The sequence below is a fragment of the Saccostrea cucullata genome, unplaced genomic scaffold (assembly GCF_032062105.1).
Source record: "Saccostrea cucullata isolate Sc308-1 unplaced genomic scaffold, CSIRO_AGI_Scuc_v1 ctg15096, whole genome shotgun sequence".
In the NCBI taxonomy this organism is placed as follows: domain Eukaryota; kingdom Metazoa; phylum Mollusca; class Bivalvia; order Ostreida; family Ostreidae; genus Saccostrea; species Saccostrea cuccullata.
The window spans coordinates 1-14738 of NW_026918765.1; the positions used below are offsets into that span (position 1 = coordinate 1).

The 14738-nt window shown below is 32.3% G+C and overlaps 1 protein-coding gene and 1 long non-coding RNA gene across 2 annotated transcripts; both read left to right on the forward strand.

Annotated features, from left to right (window-relative positions):
- The first annotated feature begins 2346 nt into the window (after positions 1 to 2346).
- On the forward strand, positions 2347 to 3221 carry LOC134270718 (uncharacterized). Its single transcript, XR_009992873.1, has 3 exons — positions 2347 to 2388; positions 2941 to 3076; positions 3180 to 3221. It is a non-coding gene; the product is annotated as an uncharacterized LOC134270718 (long non-coding RNA).
- Positions 3222 to 7560: 4339 nt separating this feature from the next.
- LOC134270709 (cell death abnormality protein 1-like) lies at positions 7561 to 13408 on the forward strand (the record flags this gene model as incomplete). The annotated part of the gene is made up of 7 exons (XM_062752961.1): positions 7561 to 7683; positions 7857 to 8093; positions 11215 to 11472; positions 11666 to 11803; positions 12228 to 12365; positions 13013 to 13144; positions 13277 to 13408. Coding segments are annotated over exons 1-7 (1099 nt in total), but the record flags the coding sequence as incomplete, so codon positions are not given.
- Between the last annotated feature and the right edge of the window lie 1330 nt (positions 13409 to 14738).

The following is a 14738-nucleotide window of genomic DNA, read 5'->3' on the forward strand; positions in this document are numbered from 1 at the left end:
TATTTTTTCAAATGGAAGTCTTTAATATTTCAGAAGACTTAAAATAGCTTCTGCAGTGTATCTCTTAACTTTACTTTTACCTATTGATATCAACAAGACATATATTACACGTTCCCATGTCAACCAGAAAGTCTAGGTACGCCTAATATTTTATTGAAAATAAACAAAAATGCGGTTGGAAGTTATCTTATTATTGAACGCAGCACAGTTAAGGTTACAAAAAGGAGGCGGAGCCTAATTTGTACGGGAAAACTTGACTATGACATCATTCACAATACACGTCATACAACATTTCTTTAAAATACCACAAAATGAGTTTATCTGCTAATTTAACCAGTAAGAAATCATCAAACTACATAAAAACTTACTACATCGTGTTGTTTTGTCGTTAGGTAAATCCCACATAACAAGTTATAAACAAGTCACTGATCGCAATATACTTGTCAATATGACGTCATTTCTTACAACGTGACGTAGTTTGTATGCAGTGAGAGACAGATCAAGTAAAATTTTCTCAACAAAATATGTGTTCTCTAATTAAATAAAATATTATTTACATGTATTCTATGGGCCAATAACTTGAATTTAATGTCTTCTTCACTATTTTATTAATCTATTTTCTGTACATTACGTATTTAATTGACACTGCCGTCTATTTGTATGCAAGTACATCGAAGGGTAAAGTGGAGGGTCTTAATAAATCGATCTGTGCAAGGGCATACACTCTGTGGATCAAAGTAAGCTTTTACATTTCAACTATAAAACTATTGAGGTGTCTAAAAAGTGCTGCGATCCTGATGAAATCTTAAAAACAATTCAATTATATCAACATTTCATATATAGCAAAAAATATATATATATCATACAAGTATAATTTTAACAATAAATTAGAATTTAGACAGGATCGCAGCACTTTTTAGAAACTACAATGCGTGTTGAAAATATTTATATACCTAACTTTGAAATTTAACTTGGTTATGCCCTTGCACTAGTGATATTTATATGTAACATCAATACTTCAAGCTAATGTGCGATAATCGCGTGACTGCCGCATCACGTGACTAGTCTAAATATAAAATATAATCGTCCTCGATATGTAGTTATTAATCATAATAACAATTATCCGATATAAATAATGTACTAAAAATATTCGCCATCCCGATTACGAATACATTTTTAAATACAAAATTTAGTCAATATTTCCATTGCGCACCTTAACTGTACTGCGAATATTCTAATACATGTTTTCTCAGAGATTTCAGGTTTTGGTGAGTTTATCTCTTTTTTTCTCTTATACAGTTAGTAAAAACATGTTGTTTGTCAATTATCTTCATTTTTTCGAATTACTTTTTATATCTATTGTTATTTGCAAAATAGGCTAGTATTATATGAAACACTCTCAGAATGAAATGAATTTACATTTAATCTGGCGCATAAACCTGCTCAAGGTGTACAGGGAACTGCATCTTGGAATGTTACATCCTATACTTGTAAGCGCCTGGACAGCTGACAAAGCGGTTGATGGTAATACGAGTCAGGTCCTCCCTACATGCGCCATTACTGACTACGATGCCTACACTTATAAATCAGTGTGGTGGAAAATGTGGTTAAACAGGAAATTTAATATAACATATGTGGAAATATTTCTGCAATCCGAAAGTAAATAAGTTTTTATAACCCCCCCCCTCCGCTTGAAGGGTATATAGTAAACGTTATGTCCGTTCGTCCGTCTGTCCGTCTAGCTGTACGTCCGTCCATCTGTTACGCTTTGGGGTACCCATCTCTTATCCGCAACTCCTCTTAAACCACTGAGTGAAATTTAATGAAACTTTCACAGAACCTTTATTACATAATGCCATTGTGACTTATTATTTTACTTTTTGATCCGACACATATTTTGGGTTTCCGGGCCACAGTAAAACATGGACTCTGTCATCAGTTATAACCATATGGGAGGCGGGGGGTATCACTTAGTGAGCTCATTGCTCACAGTACCTCTAGTTTTAATTTAAAATTAGACAAAGCTTAATAAAAATTATATGTAACACAAACAAAGAGGTTATGATCATTTATTAACATCTTTAGCATCGGTAACCTTATAGACAGTGAAAAAACTAAACAAAAATCCTAACGAATATGCATCAAACTCGACAGAAAAAGCGACGCCAACCTTCTGAAGGGGACAGTATCCCATCAAAAAGTTATGTTTTAATACGGTTAAAACGACGTCAGAGTAAAAATATTTGTTCAAAGAATTCAAAGTTATTAGAATATATCTAGTTTATCGATTTGAGATAGGTATATACGATTTTTCAACGGTGCGTACAAATTCGAAGACATTTAAAGGATTTATAAACAGTCAACCTTTACCTCTGTTGTCATAAGCAAGTAAGTATATGGAATGAGATAACATGCTTAAGTTTCGGGCTTAAAAAGAAGATGGCTGATCATCATTTGCTGCTGCGATTATATCTCTTACAATAAATATAAATACTAATGTAACAATGTTATACAAACTAAAAATGATAACTTAAATAACAAAAGTAACTTGGATAAATATATTCTAAAAAAGAGAGAGATAAATATATTTTTCATTAAGATTTTTTTTTAAAATGAATTGATTGATTGTAATTCCAATAATGAATACATTTTTGCGCCTTTTTGACAAAGCAGAATAAACCACCTCAAAATCTGTGTTTAGGGGTCATTGCCATCCGAAAGTTTTCATAAACTTAAAATGAATCTTGGTATCCTATTATCTGTAGAATTGAAAGCTAAAATAGTACCTGAAATATTACACAGAAGGAAAGTTTAGCTCTGTCATTCTAGTCCTTTAATAAATAGAAACTATTTCATTAAATATAATGATAAAGATTTTACGTCCGATTATGAAAATATATATTCAAGGTGTGTTCAGAATATGGACATTGTAAATTTTAGGGACGGAGCAGGGCCAGCTGGTATTTTCTGTGTTTTACATAACGCCCTACAACAGATCAGCATGGATGGAGAGGTTGATATATTTACCATAGTACGGCAGTTAAAGGTCAGAAGACCAGAAGTTATCACAAAGCTGGTACGTTAAGTAATTCTTAGCAAACTTTTAATACTTGATTGATTATGTTTTCATCCAGTGACTATGAATGCTGCATAAAAATGTATTTAAATATATTTTGTAGGAGGAATACAGACGGTGCTATCAAGTGTTCCTTTAATATATTACCTGTAAATAAAAACGTAATTTTGCATTTCCAGCGATACCAGTAGACATTTTATCCATTATCTTGGTTTTTTTTTTTGGCAAATTGTATTCTTGAAATGGGAATGCCACAAAATGCTTTCCAGTTTGATAAAGAAATAACGGATATGCTTATATAATTATAGCATAATGTGTTAAGTAGGGATGCCAATTTTTTTTGGAGATTTTTGTCAGATTGTCGAAATTGTCAAATAGGCTTTAGTCGAACGATAGTCGAGTACTCGTTGAAATTGATTTTAATTTTTCATGTCATTTTTACGATTTGTCTTATACAAATAGCTTGTATAATATTCTTCTATGCTGTCACTATTCATTATAACGAAATTCGAATTGAAAACAGGCACATGTAAGTAGCAATGTATAAATGTATTGAATGTATTTGATTTGAAATAAATTTACTGCACAACTTATCTGTATACTAAATACATGCTTTCAAATGCTCGTGTTACTCCTTTTTGGTGCACGAACCTTATAATGTCCTATCATCTTGGCTCATTTGTGACTCATGAAACATGACTGGTGAACTGATAAAGCGTACCTCGTATTCAAAGATCCAGAGAGCTTCCGAAAAAAAATATGTACGAGATTTTGGGCAAAAAACCTAAACAACCTTGAAATGACTGGAAAAGATAACATTCAATTACCCTCATTAAGCCCACTGTCCAAATTTCATATGATATGACGAATTGCATATTAGTAATGAAGTAGAAGGAACTTTCCGTAATGAATTTATGGTTCAACGAAAGTCCTAACAATTAATAAAACCAAGGCATCAACAATTCGACCTAGGTATAGGTTATTTTTGGTAACAAGGTTATTTTAACAACAATAACATTTTAATAGATTGATTGATGTGTTTATAAGAAATACTTTAAAAAATATGTTTAGTTTTGAAGTTAGAATTTGAAAGGATAAAACATCTCAATTACTGAGAATGGTCTCTTGTTTATAACATAATTATAATTTAATTTTAACAAAAATAAAAAAAAGATTTATTTTTTAATGTTCTGAACATGTATCATCCTCAATATATCCTTCTATAATCCCAAATAAAAAAAAAGAGTTTTTGGTTTTCCTTTCAAAAACATTAATCCCTAGTGTTCGAGATTCACTTTTTTATATAACAAGGGCATGTACGTCTGTTTTATTATCACAACAAAAAATCAGCCGTCGTCAAATGCTGTACTAATGATATTTTATCAAAATTTTATCTCAAACATATGTATCTCATCTCTAATAACTGGTTGAATGTTAGACTTGAATTTTGCTTTTTAGGTCACCTGAGTAAACTCAGGTGACCTATTGCTATCCGTTTTCGTCCGTCGTCGTGTGTCGTGTGTCGTGCGTCGTGCGTCGTGCGTCGCGTTAACATTTGAACATTTTCAGCTTCTTCTCTGAAACCACTGAACCAATTTCAACCAAATTCGGTATACAGCATTTATGGGTGAAGGGGAACAAAAATTTTGAATTCTATGGTCCCTGTCCCCCTGGGGCTTGAGGGGTGGGGCCAAAACCCAAAAAATTAGTGCAAACTTTAAAAATCTTCTTCTTTACTCCTGGACATCAAGCAGGCAAACTGTTGGCATGAATGTAATTAGCATTGAGTCCTCTACTTAAATTGTGAATTTCATGACCCCAGGGTCAGGGGTTGTAGTGCTAGGGCGGGGCTATATAGATTATATAGTGAAAATGCGTGATTTCTCTGAAAATCTTCTTCTCTGCTCCTAGGTAATGAATAAATTAACCAAGCACATAGTTATGATGAGCAAGAGTGCCTCTTCCAAAATTGTGAATTTTATGACCCCAGGGTCAGGCACTCTGGTGTTAGGGCGGGGCTCTATTGGTTATTTAGTGAAAATGCATTTATTCTTTGAAAATCTTCTTCTCTTCTTCTGGGTATTAAATAAACTAACTAAGTACATAGTTATGATGAGCAAGAGTGCCTCATCCAAAATTGTGAATTTTGTGGCCCCAGGGTCAGGGGTTCTGGTGTTAGGGTCGGGCCCTATTGATTATATATTGAAAATGCATTTATTCTTTGGAAATCTTCTTCTCTGCTCCTGGGTATTAAATAAACTAACCAAGCACATAGTTATGATGAGCAAGAGTGCCTCATCCAAAATTGTGAATTTTATGGCCCCAGGGTCAGGGGTTCTGGTGTTAGGGAGGGGCTCTTAATTGATCATATAGTGAAAATGCATTAATTCTTTGAAAATCTTCTTCTCTGCTTCTGGGTATTAAATAAACTATGTAAGTAAAAAGTTATGTTGATCAAGAGTGCCTCATCCAAAATTTTGAATTTTATGGCCCCAGGGTCAGGGGTTTTGGTGGTAGGGCGGGGCTCTATTGATCGTATAGTGAAAATGCATTAATTCTTTTAAAATCTTCTTCTCTGCTCTGGGTATTAAATAAACTATGTAAGTAAATAGATATGTTAATCAAGAGTGCCTCATCCAAAATTTTGAATTTTATGGTCCCAGGGTCAGGGGTTTTGGTGTTAGAACGGGGCTCTATTGATCATACAGTGAAAATGCATTAATTCTTTTAAAATCTTCTGTGCTCCTGAGTATTAAATAAACTTAAAGTACATAGTTATGATAAGCAAGAGTGCCTCATCCAAAATTGTGAATTTTATGGCCCGAGGGTCATGGGTTCAGGTGTTAGGGCGGGGCTCTATTGATTATATAGTTAAAATACATTAATTCTTTGAAAATCTTTCCTTTGCTCCTGGATTTTATGCCAATGACCAAATATATATATATTCATGATGAAGAAAGGTGCACCTAGCAAAATGGTTATTTTTTATGCCCCCCTCCCCCGCTCCTTCCCTAGGTCGGGGGTGAAGGGGGGTACAAAGTCTGAAAATAAATTAATGCTTTGAAATCTGCTCTTTGGTGTTAATCAACCATTTTATGATAAAATTTGCAAAATTTTGAAATATGTGGCCCCAGGATCAGTGGTTCCTTTGGGATGAGGTGCACAACTGGTTATAAAGTGGAAGTGCATTTTCTCTTAATGTTACTCTGATCTACCTCTGGGTATTAAGTAAATAGAGTAAGCATGCTAAGTCTATAATTATTATAAGCAATGGTACCTCTTTCAAAATTGTGAAATTGCGAATTAAATGGCCCCTGGTTTAAAACACGGACCAAATTTAATTGTTTGAATGTTGTTGCACAATACTCAGGTGACCTATAAGGCCCGTGGGCCTCTTGTCTAAGACCCGGAAGATAATAAAAAGGAACGTTTTTAAGTGTATTGCACTCTTAATTTTAATTACTTTTACATGCACTGATTTTTTTCTTCTTTTGGTTTTGTCTGTCTTTTTCCCTATTGTTTTCTCTCCCATTGAATATTTTCTCTATTCCCTTGTCCAGCCTTGTGTTCTTAAAAATAAATTGATCTATTGAAAATGAATTTTGACGTTGAATTATTTAATCTTCTTGAAAGCATTTTTCCTGACTGTAAATGATGATGGATGAATGTAGTAAATAAGGACCATCTAATATAGATAAACTGGTAATTCTCATTACTGCCCTTCTTTTAGCTGTACCTCGCACTTATAAATCTACAAACAGAAAATTAAAAATCAGTACATCGTATATAAGTTCCTTGTTTTCACAAACGGAAGACGTATATGGGCTCCTGATAATATATAGTTATTATTATTGTAGCTGTGTCCTAATTTGAGGTTTGCGTAAAGTCGAGAACATTATATCAGTGACAAATGTCTTTCATAAAAAATCCATATTTTCCATTTAACGAGGCTGGGGGGTGGCAGCCATTTTTAGACTATTTCAATCTCCTTTAAAAGGAGAGCTCCATATAAAGATATACAAAAATGATCAAATTTTAAAACTAAAATCTTTGAATTTTTTCTTTGTCAAATGATAGTTGATAGCTAAAGATACCGTATCTAAAAAATAAGTTAAATCTGGTGGTTAATTTGGGATTAATTTGTTGACCCACCAGCCTCCTTAATTATAAGAGAACTTAAGATGCAATATTGTTGAAATAAACGCAGTGAATAATAAATATAATAAAAAAAGACAACAGTCCTTTAATCTGACCTTAGCCGATTCCTTCCGTGCTATTTATTTAAAAACACTTGATTTTATGAGAGTGACGTCGGTTGGAATTTGTTTCAAATAAAAATGAGAGCATATTTCTTTCAATTATGAAGCATTTATTGTTAATTGGAGGTCTTTTTTATTTTAAAAGACTTTGAATAGCTTCTGCGGTGTAACGTATCTCTTTACTTTTGTTTGACCTATTTATATCAAACAAGGCATGTAATCCACTTCCCGCTGTCAACCAGGAAGCTGAATGACGCCTAATATTTTATTCAAAATACACGAAAATGTGGTTGGAAGTGATCTTATTGAATTTTCTAATAAACATTTTCCCGGAGATAGCAGGTTTTGGTGAGTGTATCACTTTCTTCCTTCTCTTATACAATAAGCAGAAATATGCTGTTTGTCAATTATCGTTAATTTTTACAATAACTTTTTATATCCATTATTAAAAAGCGTAATGGTGATTGTTTATTATAATTGGACTTGAAATGAAATAGTCTCATAATGAAACGAATTTACAGTTAATTTAGCCCATACACCTGTGCAAAATCTACAGGGAACTGCATCTTGGAATGTTGAAGCTCATACCAGTACCTGGAGTGCTGACAAAGTGGTGGATGGTGATACCAGACAGGACCATCTTCCTACATGTGCTATTGCTGCCTACGGAACCAACACTTATACATCAGTTTGGTGGAAAGTGTGGTTAGACAGAAAATTTAATATAGCATATGTGGAAATATATTTACGTACTATCAGTAGGTACTCCTTTTTACTTATGTGTGGTAAAATATTATTAATGTATGTTTAAAATTGCTAACATCATGAACATGTTTAACATTCTTACGAGTAAACTCAAAAGTTTTAAAATTTTCATATTGGATATCAAAATGTGTTATCTTAGTAAACATCATTTTAAAGACATGTTTCGCATCAGAAGAGTTGTTCATTTGAAACAAACGTGGTATTTTAAATCTGATATTTTAAAACCCTCATACCTGTATGCTATTTTTTACACAGCATTAATAGGTGTACTATGAATTAGTTCTTTTTAAAGTTAAGAAATTCAATATAGAATTTAACCTATGATGACAAAGCGTATAATTATGTACAAAAATGTACGAGGGTTGTCCCGTAAAATCGTGGACAAAGCGTTTTTCTCCAAAAGTAATGGGCGCACTAAGCTGAAAATTTCAGTAAATGTTTATTTATCATATTTAAGTGCATGATAATTTTTTTGATAAAATATAGGCAAAAATAAAGATTTTATTATGCTTGAATGTGTACGAGGTATTGTCCTACGGCGCACGGTCAAAAACCAAGGTTTTATTAAAGAATACACAAGTTTGAATTCAAAATAAAAGTTTTAAATACATAAAATTTGGATTAAAATTATCCTAATTCAATTCCACAATCAATTTTGTAGTCTTTGTAAAAATTTTAAGGCATTTGCTTAATTTTTGGCAGTTTCTCGAGCATTCGAAATGGGAAAGTGGTAAACACAACAAACGAAAAATGGCGACGTTTTATGACGTTACGGCGCACCGGAGAACAGTTCAGTTTTATTTCGATGGTGTAATGACACCTTTAGAGACTTGAAATGACCATAGAAGAAAAAAGATTATAAAAATATCACCATACCTTAAGTATACAAATAAAATAGGAGTTTTCTTAGCGAAGTTTTATTTGATCGAGTCCCTGGGGAGTACAAAACATACGGACAAACTCCTAATGTAATAGCAAAAGACGCTGTCACAGTAGACCGCCGATATGAGATTTTCTATTAGTTGAATGATGGTGAGAATATTGTCCATAACTTACTAATAAATCTTCAGAAGATCGCATGAGGGTGCCAACTGGTTCTTCGACTTTTTATGGAGACTAAAGAATGCATATCAATGAAATTCCTAAATTTAAGTCGGACTCATCCAACTTCATTTTCAGCAAAGATAAAACGTGACGCTGTTTTAGACACTTTGACGTTATAATCCATGCGCCGTAAGGTGATACAATACATGGCATAAAATCTCCTAATTTGTTTATTTATGCATATATTTATCTGAAATTTGCTGTGTATATTACTAAAATATGTACTAAATAATAATGAAAATTTCAGAACGCAGTGATGTTTATTTTTCACACTAGACAACTTGTCCACGATTTTACGGGACAACCCTCGTATATTTAGGACTATAACAAAATACCTTAGGGGTTGCATCTTGTAAGCAAATAAACACATATTGGATACATGAAAAATGCAATATATAATGCAGAATAGTAAATGGATTGATTATCTAAAGATAAACAGAACAAAAGTTCCTTTGCAATGTATCTTTATGGCATCAGCAGCACATTATTTATAGTGTCTTTGAGTATTGCAGGATATATCTTACTGAAAAAAAATGTTCAGATTCTTAAAAACAATGTCTTCTTTGCAGATATATTTATTCCCTGATGAACATGTGTGTGTGGGGATGGGGGTGGGGGATGGGGTGGGGTGGGGGGGTGTAGCTAAGTTTTATCTAGGACAGAGTTTTTATCTGAAGAAAACCAAACCCCAATAAAATATACAATGTGATTCAGAAATAGGAGAACAAATTTATTTAATAAGACAGAAGATAGCTAGATAGATATTTTTAAGAGGTAATTAGATTGGTTGGTTGATTGATTGTTTGACTGTATATTGTTTCACATCCATTTGAGAATTTTTTTTACTCATGTAGAGACGTAAGAGGTTACTAAAAAAACCTTAATCAGCTAGAATTCAGATAAAATTTCTTAAAATCAAAGTTCTGACATTTATTGTAAGATGAATATACAGTTTACCAAACAGAGACAAAGTAACAAGGACCCTGTTCTTGTTCTCATGATTGTAAATATATTTATTTCATTAAATTGTGAAATGTGTCGGATTCATCGTTTCTACAATATAAAAATAAGTTTGAATACTTGATGGAGAGAAATTTTAAAATATGCACAGATATTACTCTTTTTTGTTTATGTTTTTTTTCTTTTCTTTTTTTTTTAAACATCTTTGAATTGAAACAACAAGTCACGGTTTCAATACAAATATTGCCATGTGTTTTTCATAAAAATGATAGTGATGTAAAAGATTCAAATTAATGTTTTCTAAATTGGTACCCACATATTTCTTTATTTTGAGAAACAATTTTTTTTAGTGATGCTTCTGAAATTTACTTACTTATATAAGGTGTTTTTGGGCACAATGTGTAGAGGAGAAAGACGAAAAATGATATTTTATACTGTTTGGTCAATGAAAGAGTAGGAAAACCAGTCAGGAATACAGAAGTTATTTCCATATCAGACAAAAGAAATGTATCAAGATTGCCTAAATTCTCTCAGAAAACGGTAATGTCATAATAAGTATTGCCTGTTTAAATTAGGCCCGCCTCCAATTGTAGCCTTAACATTTCTTCAAGTCGAAAGATCGCAAAAGGGTAACTTAAGGGCAGATGATACACATTTTTTTTCCTTTAACATTACTAATATTTTCCAAGTCTTTTTTTCATTTTCCAGTTCTTTGGAGAAAAAATTCTAAGAATTATCCACTTTTCTAAACTTGTGACATGATATTAAGTCCTTTAAAAGAAAAAAAAAATTGTTTGTATCATCTGTCCTTAAATTTAAAACAATATCACCATACTATATCTTCAATTTTCTTATTAGTACGAGAACAACATATGCACGATGTAAGAGAAGAAAACAGATATTGAGTTTTAACTGTCATAAATTCTACCAAATTATATTTGAGGAACCTTCTACAATGTTAGCAAAAAATTGTATGGCTTGAACTATTAGGTTGAATACTTTTGTTTCAATGTCAAGCAAACATAATATCCTAAAATATCTCTTTAAAAGCGACAAACCGGGCAACTGGTTTCTCCATATATACCTACGAAGACACATCTTTTGAGCCTCCCTCTGGAGTCACTGGAACCCTTATATTCAAACACGATCCTATGTCAGGTTGTCCAGGGGATGTCCAGAAAATAAATGTAAATAAAATATCCCAAGGAGTAGCCTTCTTTAATGAAAGACCAGATGGATTTACGTCAATCTGTTCAGGTACAAGCTTAACGAAGACCTCCATTGAAATATGCGAAGTTAAAGTAATGGGTAAGTTTTGCTTCAAAATATAATATTTTTACAATACGTTTTACCTACACATCAACATTACTAACAGAATTTTGTAGTTTACAAAATTCTACATGTTCCTCAAATGTTCTTGGTATTTCAATTAATATTTCGAAAACCAGATTCCCAAAGACCCTTCAGAGAAGGACTTCAAAATACTTCTACTAAATTGTAGGTTGTGATCAAAATAGATATGGTGATGGGTGTGTCAATAAATGCAATGATAAGTGTAAGGACAGGCACTGTGATGCTTTTAACGGATTGTGTATTTATGGATGTTCTGATCCTGGTGCTGTGTCCTTAAATTGTAGAGGTAAGATTTATAAAGAATACATCATAATATAAACAGCAATGTTTTCTTGGCATGAAATCTACGGAGATTACCAAAAGTATGAATATGAAATGTAACTCCGTTTACCGAAACTGAATTAATGCTTGCTAAAGGGTAATATACCATATAAGTAGAACTTTTAGCGAGATGCAAATTAGCGATTTTTCCTTAGAAGTTGGTATTCTATTTTAAGCGAGAAGTAATTTTAGTGATTTTAATTTGCTTATTAAAGAAACTATTACAAATTAAAGACAATTAAAAAGTTATGATATTTGCCTGGTATTTTTATAATCAGACATATCTAACATTCTTTAGTGTGTGAATTATAACAAGTATTTTGTGGGTATTCATTTTTACTTCACTTATTCACCCTGGAAAATAAATTATTTTTGTTCTTATTATTAAGTTTGTAATGACGGAACTTATGCTTTAAATGGAGTTTGTGAGCAATGCGGGCACTGTAAAGATGACATACCATGTGATAAAGGAACCGGAAATTGTTCATCTGGCTGTAAGAAAAACTGGACGGGGCATCTTTGTAAAGGTGTGTTTTTTTCACTATAAAATGATGATTTTAATTTTTGTTTTTACAAAATTTGGCACAATACTGTGAAGTAGGCCTTGTAGTTGAACTTTTTGCTGCGTAATTGAGAGGTCATATTATGATTTGTAATGTCGTTTTTAACGTAGGGCGTGAATTTGAGGGATTGTTTGATATACAATGCATCTGGACATACCTATAGAACTTGTCTTGCTGAATAATCTAGTACCGTGTAAAACCATGTGAATAGCCACTTCATATGCGAACGTCTAAGACTTGGTGTAACACGGGGAAAGACATCTGGAATCAGACTCTTACAGAGTAGGCTTTCCTCTCTAAAGGTTTCCCCGAAAAGTTAGCTTTAGATTAGGACCACACCCCCCCCCCCCCCCCCCCCAAAAAAAAAAAAAAAAAAAAACAGAAAAGAAAATCAAAGGGCACTAGAGAAGGAAAATTGACTCTTGAGTAGAACTCTCCTGACCAGTAGAAAAAAGCTATTGTGTTAACATTTTCTAGAGGTGTAAAAATGTTATTTGTATGGAACATTGTGTGTCAAGATTCCTCAAATAAGTCGCCGGAAAAAAGGTGCTCTTTGTAATACTACATTCAAGTAAAGTTTCATGTTAAACAAAATTATTCCATTCAATTAGAATGTGCCGATGGTTACTATGGCGAGATTTGTAGTACTCAGTGTGGAAATTGTCTTTATGGAGTTTGTGACAAAAGCAACGGAAACTGTCCATCTGGTTGTACAACTAACTGGAAAACACCTTTGTGTCAAGGTAGATGTTGAGCATTCAATTTATTATATAACAATAAATTAATATAACTATCATAGATAAAGAGATAAACAAACACATTTTCAAAAAAGAGATTTATCTGCAATAAAAACAACTTTTTTTCATTTATTATAGAATGCGTTGACGGTTTCTATGATCAGAAGTGTACAAGTCAATGCGGACAATGTCGAGAAGGATTTTGTAATAAGATCAACGGAAGTTGTTCATCTGGTTGTAAACCGAACTGGAAAGCACCCATTTGTCAAGGTAAATGTTAACAACTATCATAGTAATAAATTATCTCATTTTAACTTGCCAATAAAAAATAATATTTTTACTCTTTCTTTATTTTTCGGGTTTCCCCTATTTTTCATTTTTTAGACTTCTCAAAAACTACACTAAATAAGATCGCTTCTCAAATAAGAAATCAAAATCAAATATAATGATTACTAAAATTGAAAATTGTTAGAATAAAATGACACAAAGGTAAAAAAATTATTTAAAAAAATATCTAGGTCAATGATCTACTTTGCATTGGTCTGCAAGTATTTATCAGTAAATACCTCAATTCTATGATCAATTTCTCTTTGACTGACAAGTTATATAACACCGCTGATAATAGAATAAAATGTAAATTGGATATTGGTCGCTAATCATGCTCACAGAGTTTGAGAAATTGGGATTTCAAAAAAAAAAAAAAAAAAAAAAAAAAGAAAAATGCAATAAATAAAGCATTTTTTTTAAAATATCAATCTCAGAGTAATTAAATTTACAATCATACTACATCTTTTTCGTAACAAAATAACTTTTTAAAATGACAAATGAAAAATGGTACGTATATCAATTTGTTCTTTTTTTATTGATAAATTTTCTCATTAGAATGTAAAAATGGCTGGGATTTTATTTATCGTAGGGAATAATTAATTACAGCATGAGTCGTCCGCATGCCGCAGTGGTTTGCGCGTCTGCTCTAGAGTCACTGAGGAGTGAAGACCGGTCCTTCGAATGACACCATAAAAACCAAGATCCCTTATTGCTGTCGGTGCTAGCACACTGCTAAATTATCGCTGAGTTCCGAGTATAGGACAAAATTTGTAACTCTCCTCCTGCAAGTGGTGCCATCTCCATAAGAGCGAAAGATTCCGAGACGGACGTTAAATGTACAAAAAAGTATACAGTGTTGAAAGATAATACGTTTTGATGTTATTAATTTTGGTAAAAGTATGAAATGGCATAACTACACGTATATGGTCTGCAGACATCAGCTATGAATTATGAAAAGCTATAAGGGCCATTTTCAAAATATGTCTACTTTTAAGTTGTGCATTTTGAAAAAATAAATGCAAAATTCAATTATTTGTTTTAAGTTTATTTCATTAACACAACATTAAGCAACAAAAATTCAGCAAAATGCACAAAAGAAATTGATTTTTAAAGTAATAACTGCTATTTGATGTATCCCACCTCAAATTTTATGTCCTTTCTGTTACTTGAATGAAAACAACTGTAAATTCTTAAATTTTTAAAAATGAGTTTAAGGACTTTCATATTCTAACAAAACAATACAAAATTATTATTACATACTCAAAAGTACTGT